Genomic DNA, 13,157 nt, shown 5'->3' on the forward strand with positions numbered 1-13,157 from the left:
CAGACAGTGCTTTGTTTAAAGTGCAGGGTTGAAGCAACTTTTCACTGGATACTGACTGATTTAGAATGCATTTCTTTCTGACTTTGAGTCACATCCGGGTCATTTTTCCCTCCAGCTATTGAATGCGATTCAGCTCTTCGGAGCAAACTTGGATGACTACCTTCATTTGTTACTACCTCCCATTGTAAAGCTATTTGATGCCCCAGATGTCCCAGTGGTGGCTCGCAAGTAAGTGTTGGTGGCTTTGCAGTCTCTTTTTTTGCTGGTGGTATCCAAGTTCTGCAATGGCTGCCCTAGCCACATGCAGAATGAAATACCACTTAGTTCCTTCCATGGGTTTTCTCTGTGTTAAATTAGTATGGAAAGTTATTTTTGGTTGGGTGTCACAGCACTGTTACTAGCTTTTCTTGGGTATAGGCTATTATTTTCTGGTTCTCACCTGCCAGTATTTTAGTCACTGCAACTTGCAAGCTGTCCTGCATGTACTGGCTGCATTAACAGAGTTCTGGTGACCTGTTTTTCCTATTAGTGTTGATGCCTAGGAGGACTGAGCGTGAATCACTTATGTATTTTTACATTTCATTTCTCCTGTCTTATACTATGAGAGGTAAGTCCTCCCTTCTTTCTGCTCTGACTTTAGAGCTGCTCTAGAAACAGTGGACCGCTTGACAGAGTCCCTGGATTTCACTGATTATGCTTCACGGATTATTCATCCCATTGTGCGAACACTAGATCAGAGCCCTGAGCTACGAACAACTGCAATGGACACCCTCTCCTCTCTGGTGTTCCAGCTGGGAAAGAAGGTAATATTCTTCTTAGGCTTGAAAACTCACAGAATGAGGGACTGTCTCAAAGATCAAGGCTTTAAAGTTGAATATTTGTAATGCACTCACTCTGCATTTTAAAGAAAACAGATTTTTCTTCTCTTAGTCGTTTCTGGAATCGGGAGTTACTGAAATCAAACTTTCAGAATTGGTTTCGTGTAAGATCAGTGAAACAAAGGTGGAATTTTACTGCTCTTGGTGAGACTGAGTAACTAGCTTTTGATGTATTCCCCTGTACAGTACCAGATTTTTATCCCGATGGTGAACAAAGTTCTGGTGCGACACAGAATTAACCATCAACGCTATGATGTTCTTATCTGCAGAATTGTAAAGGTGAGGTGACAAGTATATAGTTGTTTGCGTAAGGGTACTTTGGGGATGTTTTCATGTTGAAAAAGAAGTAGTTGGAAACTTCACTTTGAGTTACTCATAAAATGAAGAATAGTTGTTGCTGTATTTGTGTGGTAAGTACAGCTTTTTAAGGAGACTTTGAGATTGCATTGGGAAAAATATCATCCCATGGAAAAATCACTGCAAGTTCTAGGTAAGAACTTAGACTTGTAGCCAGTGTCATTACTTTTTTCTCAGTAGTTCTTCAAAGTGGATTTTACCCTATTTTTTCCATAGTTTCAGGTCTTAAGGAGACCTTGTCTCAGCATTTTCTGTAGTATGTCCCACATTTCAAAAACTCAGTAACTGCTTTGCAATTTGATTAGTGTGGAACAAGTAGCACACTGCTGTTCTAGGCTTACTAGTGAGTCAAACAGGAAGGAGTGTTTGTTTTAAGGTGTATTATTTTGACTTTTAATACTAGGAGCTAAGATTTCTTACTAGTTACCTTGAATAGAAAAGGGATGTAATTTGAGTTCTCTGGTTTATCAGTTGTAATCATTATAATGAAACATGGTTGTTTGCCTCACAAATTTTGCTGTGAGATTGGATAGTTCTCTGACTTTATCATCCATTTGGCTTGTAGAAAATTGCTTTTGTATGTGTGGATGTGATCTTCACTGTAGGCCATTTATTGTAGGGCTATACTCTTGCTGATGAAGAGGAGGATCCCCTGATTTATCAGCACCGAATGTTGAGAAGCAACCAGGGAGAAACTTTGGCCAGTGGTCCTGTGGAAACAGGTCCCATGAAGAAATTACATGTTAGCACCATCAACCTGCAGAAGGTAAGACTGGAGTGCTGACCAGCATGAGTTTGCTACTGAAGGGAGGAGCTATTGTGTCACATCTAAGGAGTCTGTCCAGTGCATCTAAACTACATTTATTTCCATCTCTTTTCTGTTGCCAGTTCTGTACAAAACTGAGGTCAAAGTAGTGTCTGAGACTCTCTTTAAAATTAGAAGGTGCTAAGAAACTTTAAAGACAGGAGAAGTTGAATTATCAGACTATTAATGGCCGTGAAGTAATCTTGACACTTTCTTGTTATGTGAAGTATGAACACAACTTCCTAGACTACAAGGAGTCAACTGTAGCTTCTAGAGACATCCATTTCAGAGCCTGTGCCTTTTTTTATCAGCCACTTATCTTATATCTTGGTGCTATATTCTCTTGAAGCATAGAACTTAATAGCTAAGCACTGGCTAATTTGAACAGTAAATGCATGTAGCGCTCAGTTCAGTAGTGGGATGGATTGGTTTGAAAATGCTGGACTTAATGCATTTAGAACTACATTTTTAAGTATTTTTAAGCTGATGTTTCAACAGTGGCTTCAGCTCTTGATGTATTTTTGTAGGGGAAGAATTATTCATGTTAAATACGTGGCATGTCATGACAGGAATACGTTTAGGGAAGATTTCTTAGAAATGAGACTGAAGTACTGCAAATTATCTGGTAAAGGTAATGGATTTCAGGGAATTGAAAAGAATCTCAACAATGTGATTTGGAGCTGTAAAGAAGTAATGCTGCCTGCTGATGGATTTCTTCTGCTTTTGGATAGTGCTTCGTTTGGTAGTTGAATTATCTTGCTTTGTACTGCAGGCCTGGGGAGCAGCGAGAAGAGTTTCCAAAGATGACTGGTTGGAATGGTTAAGACGACTGAGTTTGGAGCTGCTGAAAGATTCCTCCTCGCCATCCTTGCGCTCGTGCTGGGCCCTGGCTCAGGCGTATAATCCCATGGCTCGGTAGTGTAATTCTGGTTTTTTCGGATCACTTGAAATTGTAGATGCAAGCCAGATATTATAAGGAAAAAGAAAGTTACTTAAAAGCTCTTAGCTTCCATAAATAGTCCCTGCTTCGGGACAAATCAAATAGCTGGCAACTTGATTTCATTTCCACCCTTCCCAGTTGGCTGCTCCATCATATACACAAAATCTTTCAGTGGAATTCTGCATATTAGGCTAGAAATAACGTAAGGCACATAAAAGTGAAGCTGGAAAAACAGCAGAGTATGAAATAGTTTCAAGGATCTACTGCGGGTGAATAAAAATGCCTGTGAGTGGAATAAGCCACAGTGCTTTTTCTTTTGCAACCGGTATGTCTGGAGAAACTTTGAGCCTCTGTAAGCAGTTGCCTCTTTATCTCTTCTTGATGATACACACTTGCCATCTCAGTGTATATGAGTCTGACTACTGCCGTTAGAAAAGTGTTCATTCCTGGTTTAATTTTGTGTTAATGTGAGTTTTGTCATTTTTGAAATAGAAGGGCAAACAGCATGATGAAAAGTCAGCAGCTCCTAGGTAGGCGGAGGTAATGCTAGCATCTTCCATGCATCTCAAACCCATCCCACAGTTATTCCTCCACCGTACTAGCAGTGACAAGGGCTGTCACCATATCTGTTTTTCACACCTTTTCTTCTTCTCAAGCTTTACCACTAATGCAAACTCCAGCTATTGCAGTCCTGTAGTGAGCACAGACAACACAAGTGTTGCAGCATGTGTGTCCAGAGAAATGTACAATCATCTTTTTCACTACATTCCCTTGTGATCTAAGATAGACTAGTCCTGGTTCTTCACAGCGGAAGAGAAGAGCATCCTTGCTGCTATGAAGAGTTTGTTGTAGCCTAAAATACTTGCTAGCATATGATAGTACAATATTTCTACTATTGTAGTATATCATCCTATTGTATATTTTTAAAATGCAGGTTTCACAAAGTATTTGGTATAGAAGTTAGCTCTATAAAAACTGATAACTATTGATTGCAGGTAGACATATAAATACATTTTGTGGCTTTCTTCCTCTGAATGAGAAGCCAAGTCCACTGTCAAATAGACTTTTCTCCTGAATGGTGAATCCCTACCTCTCACTCTCTTTTGTTTTCCTCCTCAGAGATCTCTTCAATGCTGCTTTTGTTTCCTGCTGGTCTGAACTGAATGAAGACCAGCAGGATGAGCTGATCCGAAGCATTGAATTGGCCCTGACTTCTCAGGACATTGCAGAAGTCACTCAGACACTGCTGAACTTGGCAGAATTCATGGAACACAGTGACAAGGTAGAGATGCTGTTAGGCAACTCTTTTCTAATGCTGGCTAGCTGGCTGATGTCTAGTCTATGGAAAGGTTCTTAATATAGTTCATACGTACTTCTTTTTTATACTCATCCTGCTTTTGATGTATGTGCTTCTACCCAGGGTCCACTGCCTTTGAGAGATGATAATGGCATTGTCCTCCTGGGGGAAAGAGCTGCAAAATGTCGAGCATATGCCAAGGCCCTTCACTACAAGGAGCTGGAATTTCAAAAGGGTCCCACCCCGGCCATTCTAGAGTCTCTCATCAGGTAGGATCACAACTGATGGGATTTCTGCTCTTGCATCAGTACCCAATTTAGGATACCATTAGGATGAATCTAGGTAATTCTTAGGATTTCACTCTCTGCCACAAGAATGTGTTGTAGGCTTACTAACTAGCTTGCAGATGTACAGTCCTAGCTGCTGAGTTCCGCCCTTCCATTATATGGTTGAAATGATGGTAGAAGCTGTGGGAAGTTGCACAGGAAAAAGTGGACTCTTCTGATTTCTACCTCTCACCCTTTAAGTTCAATATGGGATGTCATGGAGTGGCTGTAAGTTAGATGAGAGAGATTTCAACACCTACGTATAAATAAGTCAGAAAAGCTGAAGTTGTTAATTAAAATTCCTCATCAAATTCTGCTCATCTAGCTCAGGTAGGTCTCATTCTTCATATATCAATAGAAGATATTATAACAGTGTATTTTTTCCTGAGCTTTGTCAACAAGAAGAATGTTAGCCTGAAATACCTACACGAGATTTGGTACTAAACTACATGTTTTAAAACGTGAATCTCAGTTTTATATCACAGAAATGTTAACTCTACCATTTGAGATAGACAAATTTATTTTGGTTGAGCAAAAACTTAGGTTTGGCTGTATGCAGTGAATTTTTCAGCCCTCCTACTTTCTTGGAGTTGTGCTTTTCTGGTTTTTTCCCTTCTTTTTTTTTATCCTTTGTCCTCTCTTCTTTTTCTGAGGACAATACAGAATTCAATGTATTCCCTTTCTTGGCCTCAATCACTTGTGCAGCTGTTTCTTTGTGTATCAAATAGCAAGTAAAGCAGCAAAGACTTGAAGTAAAGCAGGATTAAAAATGAAAGACAATTTATTAGAAATGAAAAAGTTTAGAAACCTTTTAAAAATCCATTTTATAGACCACAGTTAAAATAGTTCCAACTATAGTTCCACACAGTCTTGAAATTTACAGTATGAACAGTCAAACATATGTAAGGCAATTCCCGATACACCTTTATCTCCTATTTCACACAAGACTGAACAATTTAAATTAGATTCAAACTCTCTTTAAGGTGAATAAAAATAGATATATTAACTATAACTATCTCTTCCAACGTATTCAAACAGCAGTATGGCTACAGGAGGAGTCTCTTTCTTTTTTAACTGTTATTTTTAACACTTTGTTATGCAAGGGAGAAATGTACTGATTTTTGATGTAACATCTCTAGGTAACTTGTAATTGGGATAGTCTTCAGAACAGATTTTAATACTCCTCAGTGTGGTATGCTGGCAAACATTCCCTTACGTTTGAATAACTTTTGGCACTTATAGATTCTCTGGTGCGTACTAGTGTTCTGCTCATGGATACAGTGGTTTTAAGTATTGGAGTTGAGTTTTTTGGCTGGGTGGCTGGGTCTGGATTTTTTTTTGCTAACCTGCTGTTCTCTCTTAGGCTTACTGACATATAGCACACTTACATTCTAACTTGAACATAATTTTGTAGCAGCCCAGAAAGTTGCTTTCTAGTTTATCAACCTTTAGGTGATCTGTGGATAGGAACAAGCATCACAGAGCATATGGGACAAATCCTTCCTCCAGGGTTACTATCTGCTGGGTGCAGCCCTCTGTGGGGACTTATTTGAGGCAGCAGCAGGAGATGGCAGTAAAACTTCAGGAGAGAACCTGGGCAATACTAATTAATCCAAAACTTTTGAGCTTTGTTTTTTCCTCTGCGGGAATGTAAGCCACTTGCTATACACTAAAGAAAGGTGCATCAGGGGCACTTCTGATTGATTCCTCTCATTTGAAATGAGTATGTCATTTTCTGATTTGAGTCCCTCTTGGAAGGAGTTACTCAGCAATGCTTACTCTAGACACTGAAGGAAAGGCAAAAAGGAGGTTTTTTTTTTTTTTTTTTTCAGTCCCTGCCTGGCTGGTTAATACTAAGGCAACCCACTAATCACAATGCTAGTGAAAAGACACCAATAGGTTTTCTGAAGGTGCTGTAAGTGCGTTCTGTTCTAACCTATTCTAATACAGTATTTTTCCCTTTGGACAGAGCCTTAAGAGGAGGAAATAAGTTTGAGCCCTGATAACACTAGTGGCTGTGGCGGGTGCTTAGTGTGTCTTAGTGTTTGTGTGTGTACACAGGCAGTATGTACCTGTTGCACATACTAGATGAAATGAACAATTATTTGGCTGATTTTGAGCTGTCCGTTGCCCACCTTCTGTGCAGTGGCATCATGTAGCTGTACAATCAAATATTGATTCCCTCTACGGTTTGAAATCCTCTGGCCGGATCTTCATCTCAACTCTCTTCAATGAATAGGTTGATCCATGCCATCCGTACCAGGTGATGCCATCCATGTTCTTGGTGTGTTCTCCTTTGCGGTAGTAAACCCCGTTCAGATTGGAATCTGTGCAGCAATTGTACCAATATCCACCTTTTTAGAAAACAAATTAATAGATTCCTGGTGAGCTGTTTACTTAAAACAGGTATGTTTTGTATTAATAGTAAGAATTATTGCTCTTTCTGGAGGAGAGCAACCAGAATGCAGCATTTAGTCCCTGGAGCCTATGGCCCTAATAGCTGGGATTGCAGGTAAATTCAAAACTTAACATAGATACTAAATACATAAAGATTTTACAGTTCCATAGTCAAATTAGTCCAGTAGGTTTTCATTTAGTTGCTCATTCCTCTTAGAATATTTCCTTGACATGCTTCTGTCTCTGACTCTAAGACGTTAGCACAGGAAACGAATTTGGGTTCTTAGCTTGGGCATCTTAAGGTGTTGCAAAGGTTTCTGGACTCTGCAAGTAAGCTGCACTATTTTATTGAGGCTGATATCAACAATTTTATTTGCATGTCACATGGGAGCACAATAGGGAAATTAAAAATAAAGGGCAAGACCCGGTGAAAACAATTATATTTGTGACAGACCTCGTGTAAAGATAATAAATTGAATTAAGAGAGTAACCTCATTACAGGCTCTTAACAGAGTAGGAATTAAGATGAGAATTCAGGCTGAACTTTGAGGTGTGTGTAGGATAATAATATAGGAGAATAATTACAAGTCCCTAATACTAGAACTTGAAACTTCATAAAAATATAAGAAAAAATGAAAACCTTATGGATATACAGGAATGACTTCCTGCATCACTGAATTGCATCAACATCTGAGATAGCCTGGCAGATTGGCAGATACGCATAATGGGCTGGATAACAGTATGTGTAGGTGAAAGCATACACTAAATCATTTGAAGAGTACTGATGTCTATGACCTACAGTCTGGCTCTGTGTAAATCAGCTTTAACTGCCAGATTTCCCATATAACTGGTGTGTATTCCAGAATTGGTCACTTCTCCCTTGATTTGCCATCCAGTTGCTACTTACTAGTTACTTGGAAAGGGGGAGTCTTGGGCGCTCTAAAAATTACCGAGGCAGCTCTCTTCAGGACAGGAAGGTGTTTATATGTGCCTTACCTTTACGGAACTGGGCACAGTCATCCACGCACTTGTCATTGTCCTTGTCCTTCGTGCTGAAGGCTGTGTTGTTGTGGTACCTTAGGGAGTCACGCCCTGTGTTGCCAGTGTAGTTCCCCACAAAAAGACGATAGCTATTTAGTTCGTTGCTCAGGGTGAATTGCTTATATTGTGCATAGCGTATGTTACCTTCCCAGTCCTGCCATAGAGCAGTGAAGAAGAGATAGGTCCTATTAGAACAGTTATGAAAAGACTCCACCATCTATGGTTATATACAGTGCATGTTGCCTATCTTTTCTCAGTACCAGAGTTTTCAAGAGGGTTTTTTTTGTCTCATACACAGCCAGCAGAAACTTACCTGTTAAGGCAAAGAAACTTTCCAGAGCAAAGCATCATACTTCCAAGTCTTATGTGTACTGGTATTAAACAATATGTATGGAAACCTGGTGCACAGCTCTTGCATTCAACATCTGTCTCATAGTGTGCTGCCTCAAGTAATATTTTTTCCTCTCTGAAACAGTGACTTTTAGATATAAAGACTTTCAGCTCACTTTTTCCATTATAGATGTCCCATCCCTCAAAGCTATTGTACCAGCTATAAACTAGTCTAAGTTAAACCCAAGCCTTTAGTAGACTGTAGAAATTGTTTTGGGGTAATACAATGCAAACTCTTTTGTACACAGGCTGGAAGGAAGTGCTGCAAAAGGAAAAGACTCAGTGTTTTTAAAACATTATGGGCCATCTCTGCAAAACTTAAAACTGAGGTGGTCAGCAGCTTGATATGGGTTCCGCAGGATTCTCTAGAGCCCCACATGTTCCCTAAGACACAATCTGTCTGCAGACAGAAGGTTGTCCTACTGACTTTGCATGGTACAGAACATAATTATGTCTTGTCATTGAATGTATCACTACATCTGTCTTACCTCCTTCTCCTGTAATTAAAGCATGCAAATTCTTTGGGCCTTCTATAGAGATAAGAGATGGTATCTGCTACTAGTCACTTTGTACAAAAAACCTTTTGCTGCTGAAATTAAGAGCTTATTAATTACCTCCAACTCAACCCGCAGAACAGTGGGGCGTCTTGAAAGTCGGTAGATATTTTCATTTCCCAGCCAAAAATCTCCCCGAATATTGCCAAATCCTTCCCTGTATTGTTTCCAGTCCCTATTGAAAGATGTCAGACCAACTTTACGTCTTTGGATGATAGTCCAGCCACCTCCATCTGTCTCCATGTCACAGAACACCTAGGACAGGAAAAAAGACAGTGCTTACTTGACAGCAGATTTAGGAAGGTTCAGTTCTCTTAACAGAAGACAAGACGTTGTTCCAGATCTCACAACTTGAAGAAATTCCTATTTTCTTTAAAAGTCATGAGGAAAAAAATTTATTAATTGAACCCTTTTTCTATTTTCCCTCTTAATTGTACGCTCTTTCCTTCTTTGAAGTCTGCCTACATAAAGATGCTGATTTAAAGTGCAGGATATCATAACTCAGTATGTGCTCTTTTCATCTCCGTGGTAGATAAATATTTCTTGATTATATTTGAAAAGACATGTAATATACATTGTGTACTTGACATCCTTACCTCCAGATCTGGACTCCCCAAAAATTCATCAGGAGGTAGCTTGTAAACACCAGAGATTCGGTAGTTCCTCTGGTAAAGTGATGAGCAGTCATAGACAGCATCTACTTGAATCAGAACCAGAAAGTAAGAATCTGAACAGCAAGAACTCCTCCCCTGTAAGTGTGGTTTATGTAAAGCTTAGTGGCAATACAAGGAGTAATTTAAGTGAAGAAAACTTCCCACAAGTCTAGTGTTCTCCTGAAATAGTTTAGTTTTGATCAATGCATGTACTGGAAAAAGACATTGTAGCACTGGGACTTTGTGATGGTTTTTCTTTTTTTTTTTTTTTTTAATCTTTCCCATCTAAAAAGACATCTCTTCACATTGCTACTGCTTGTATCTGTGCTGGAAGGTAAAAAGATATATATTTGCTGTCTTCCTCCCAAATAATAAAGGCTGATATAATAGAATGGCTAGGCCTGCTGCCAGATGCCTGTTTTGATTGTGTGCTTGAACAGGTTAGCCAAGTTTGTGGATGAGGTATATTTGCACTAGAGCCTGTGACAGAGATGGTGGCTTTTAACTGCAGTCATCTGTCAGTCTCTGCAAGCCTCTTTTCCTCCTGGTGCAGGAGCTGACTTGAAGATGGTAAAATGCACAGCTATTCTGAGGAAGATAAACTAGCTGAAGCAAGGCTTTATCCATTCTGACAGTTTTCAATTTAGTACAGACTAAATGTCTCTTACCTTGTGAGATGAGACGCATCTGTTTTAAATACCTTCTAGGCCAGTTTCTTCTGTGTGTTACTGTATTTTTTTCCAAAACTACAGCTCCAAAGAGATTCATTGTGGTATAATTTTTGTTTAAGACCTACTGTAAACAGTGGTGTGTCAAAACTAGCCAAGTCGAACTCTTTGTAAGAAGAGTTTAATAAATAGATTGAGAAGTTTTTCCTTTGCATTTAAAAAAAAAAATTCAAATGAAGTCTTTTGGCAAACCCAGTCATCCCAGACAACAGCAGTTTCTTTTTAAGGAAGTTTTAAGCTTGCTGCAGTGACTTTCATTTTAGGAGAAAAGTCAACAAAATGGACACTTTCTTCTGGAAGTGGCTTTACAAGTAGCTGACCTACAAAATGCACCTGCATTCCATGTTTAGTACAGGCCTGTGCAGTCACTGTGCGCAGTGAAATTTTCCCTCAGGGAAGAGAGAATTTTGAACAATTTAACTGTGTTCTGGCTAGGCTTATATCACAGTTTGCATCTTGCATCATCTACAGCCTTGAATTTTTGAGAATTATCATTCAAATAATGGATCACTCTTTTAGTCTGGTTCAGAGATAGTCATAAAGATACAATTACAAATCTCCAGTAATGCTTGGAGAGCATTTATAATTGTTTTACCAACTTCTAGTCCCCCGTCAGCACTGGGAACTCGGAGGGTATCACTGCCAGAGCCATTCCCTGACAAAGCCAGCTCCCTTTCTTTTTGGATTGGTACTGTAGTGCTCAGTCAATGAAATATTACACTGAGTTCCTCACCGTACAAATACAGTACCTGTTCAGTTTTTCCACTCCCTGATAACAGACATACAGATATTAAAATACAGCTGGTCTTTTGGACTTCTGACAGATGAATTCAAACTAGTTTTCTCAGGATCACCCGCCTACAGAAGTACTTCAAGCAGAAGTATTCAGTATGCATACTTGTTAATTGCATAAGTGGGACATGCTAGCATTAAGAACTAGTCATTAGTTCATTTTGTGCATTAAGAGGTGTATCTGGGAGCTTGGCGACTCCCTCCTTACCAGCTGAAGTTTGTGTGACCGTCTGAGCTGCCTGGAGTTGCATGATATCTATCTGGTTGTTCATTTCGGAGTATTTGCTCTCAGCATCAATGAGGCGGGACTCCATCTGCTTGGTGCTCCCTTCCAGCTCCATCACCTGCATGACCACGTTCACCCAGTCACCTTCCTGCTTCTTGCTCAGCTCCTGCAGCATTCTGCTAAGGTTGGCCACTTGCAGCTTGAGCTCCTTAATCTCATCGCAGCAGCCTGTCATCTTGGACTGTGCATTCCCATTGATTGTTCTCCTTTTAGGAGGCTTCTGCAGCAGTGCTGGATAGATTGCCACAGAGACAGTGACAATGCAGAGCCATGCCAGCTGAGCAGTGGATCTTGCTGGCATTTTTGCTTACAGCAACAAAAACCTTCCAGCTGACTGTGGGTAGTCTGAATGCAGCTGGGGTAGGTATGAAATTTTCTGCAAGTACTACAGCAGACTGGTACCTAGCTTTCTTCCAATGAAGTGAGTCTCTGAAGGTGGAGCCTGAAGAAGTAGCTTTTTTTTCAAACCCCTCCTGTCAGAGTCTATGCACTTTGGAAGTCTGTCTTGAAGCATCTTATATACTATTTTTCTGTTTACTTCCACCCCCCTGAAGCTATGAAGAGCTTTCTGGCCCCTCCCAGTTCTTCTGTTCATATCAGGTGTTCACAGGGTGAAATTGGAACAGGTTTCAGCCAAGAAAGGTTGGAGAGAGCAGGAGAGACTTCACTCAGTTCTGTCTTGAAGGGGTGTGGGAGAGGGCTAGGAAATGAGGAGAGTTTCCAGAAATTATTGCCCATTGGATTGTCGCCCTCTTGGTGACTTGTTCTGGCACTTCAGTAACATAAGAGCATTAGTGGTCCAGAATGTGAAAAGGCTGTCCAAGCAGGATGAGTTTGTAAAAGTGCAAGGAAGGTAACTCCCTAGCAGGTAGCCCTAGCCACAACAAATCCTACTAATGTATTCTCCAGAAGTTGTAGGGGGTAACTCTATGCTTGCAGTATTTCTTAATTTAGATAGTATTTTAGCAAATTCATCAGTTCAGCATGTAATCCTCCTCTCTCTGGACACTGATGTCTCTGCACTATTTGTGTTGTAGAATTCAGTGCTGTTCTTTTTAGAGATGGGATACCTGAGTGTGGGATGGAAAGAAGTCTGCAAAATATGTAAGTCAAAACCCATGCCTCTGTTTACTCATAGTGGACAACCGAAAGGACATTAAGTAATGCTGAAAGACAGTCTACTTAAAATTGACAAGAGGTGAGTTTTTTACAGGCAATGTGATCTGTCTAACTCCAGTATTGTGGAGGCCAGTTTATTAGCAGGATTTTAAGAGAGGAAAATCTATGGGTAATTAAAATGTCCACAGTTACATAAAGTGTAGATTTAAGAGTAAATCTAAATCTTAAATCTTTAGACATTCGGAGTATAGGTCAAGTATCAGTTGGCTGAGATAGCAACTTCCAGTCTCCTCTTTTATGTCTTATAACAGTTCAAAAGTTGATTATAGCTGTTTGATCCCAAAGTAGAACCGTTTCAGCAATGGCGCCGCCTTTTGCAAAAGGTCTGCAACTTTTGTTCTAGATCCTTATGGGTAAGTTGTTTCTCCACAGGCCAGCTGCTCTGTAATTGCCCAACATGTGGGTTCTTGCATTTTCCTGCAAAGTTTCTGATTGTGATAACTGGCAGAGATAAAATGTAAATGAAGGAGTAAATGGCTCATGTATCTGCTCCTGAGGTAAATGTCATGAAGGCTTCTTGGTGTCCAAGAAAAC

At 40.0% G+C, this 13,157-nt stretch overlaps 2 protein-coding genes across 2 annotated transcripts in view; one reads left to right on the forward strand and one right to left on the reverse strand.

Annotated features, from left to right (window-relative positions):
* MTOR (mechanistic target of rapamycin (serine/threonine kinase)) overlaps positions 1-13,157 on the forward strand; it is a 68,308-nt gene that overhangs the window by 16,121 nt on the left and 39,030 nt on the right. The window contains exons 22-28 of the mRNA XM_010577323.1: positions 116-228; positions 641-803; positions 1,065-1,157; positions 1,855-2,001; positions 2,813-2,955; positions 4,100-4,262; positions 4,401-4,546. Coding sequence (XP_010575625.1) covers positions 116-228; positions 641-803; positions 1,065-1,157; positions 1,855-2,001; positions 2,813-2,955; positions 4,100-4,262; positions 4,401-4,546 — 968 coding nt within the window. The remainder of the gene's footprint in view (positions 1-115; positions 229-640; positions 804-1,064; positions 1,158-1,854; positions 2,002-2,812; positions 2,956-4,099; positions 4,263-4,400; positions 4,547-13,157) is intronic.
* On the reverse strand, positions 6,788-11,745 carry ANGPTL7 (angiopoietin-like 7). The gene is made up of 5 exons (XM_010577322.1): positions 11,367-11,745; positions 9,582-9,682; positions 9,046-9,240; positions 7,997-8,195; positions 6,788-6,957 (listed from the first exon to the last, which is right to left on the reverse strand). The coding sequence occupies exons 1-5, from the start codon at positions 11,743-11,745 to the stop codon at positions 6,788-6,790; spliced, it is 1,044 nt and encodes a 347-aa protein (XP_010575624.1).

The sequence above is a fragment of the Haliaeetus leucocephalus genome, unplaced genomic scaffold (assembly GCF_000737465.1).
Source record: "Haliaeetus leucocephalus isolate CR32 unplaced genomic scaffold, Haliaeetus_leucocephalus-4.0 Scaffold556, whole genome shotgun sequence".
Classification (NCBI taxonomy): Eukaryota; Metazoa; Chordata; class Aves; order Accipitriformes; family Accipitridae; genus Haliaeetus; species Haliaeetus leucocephalus.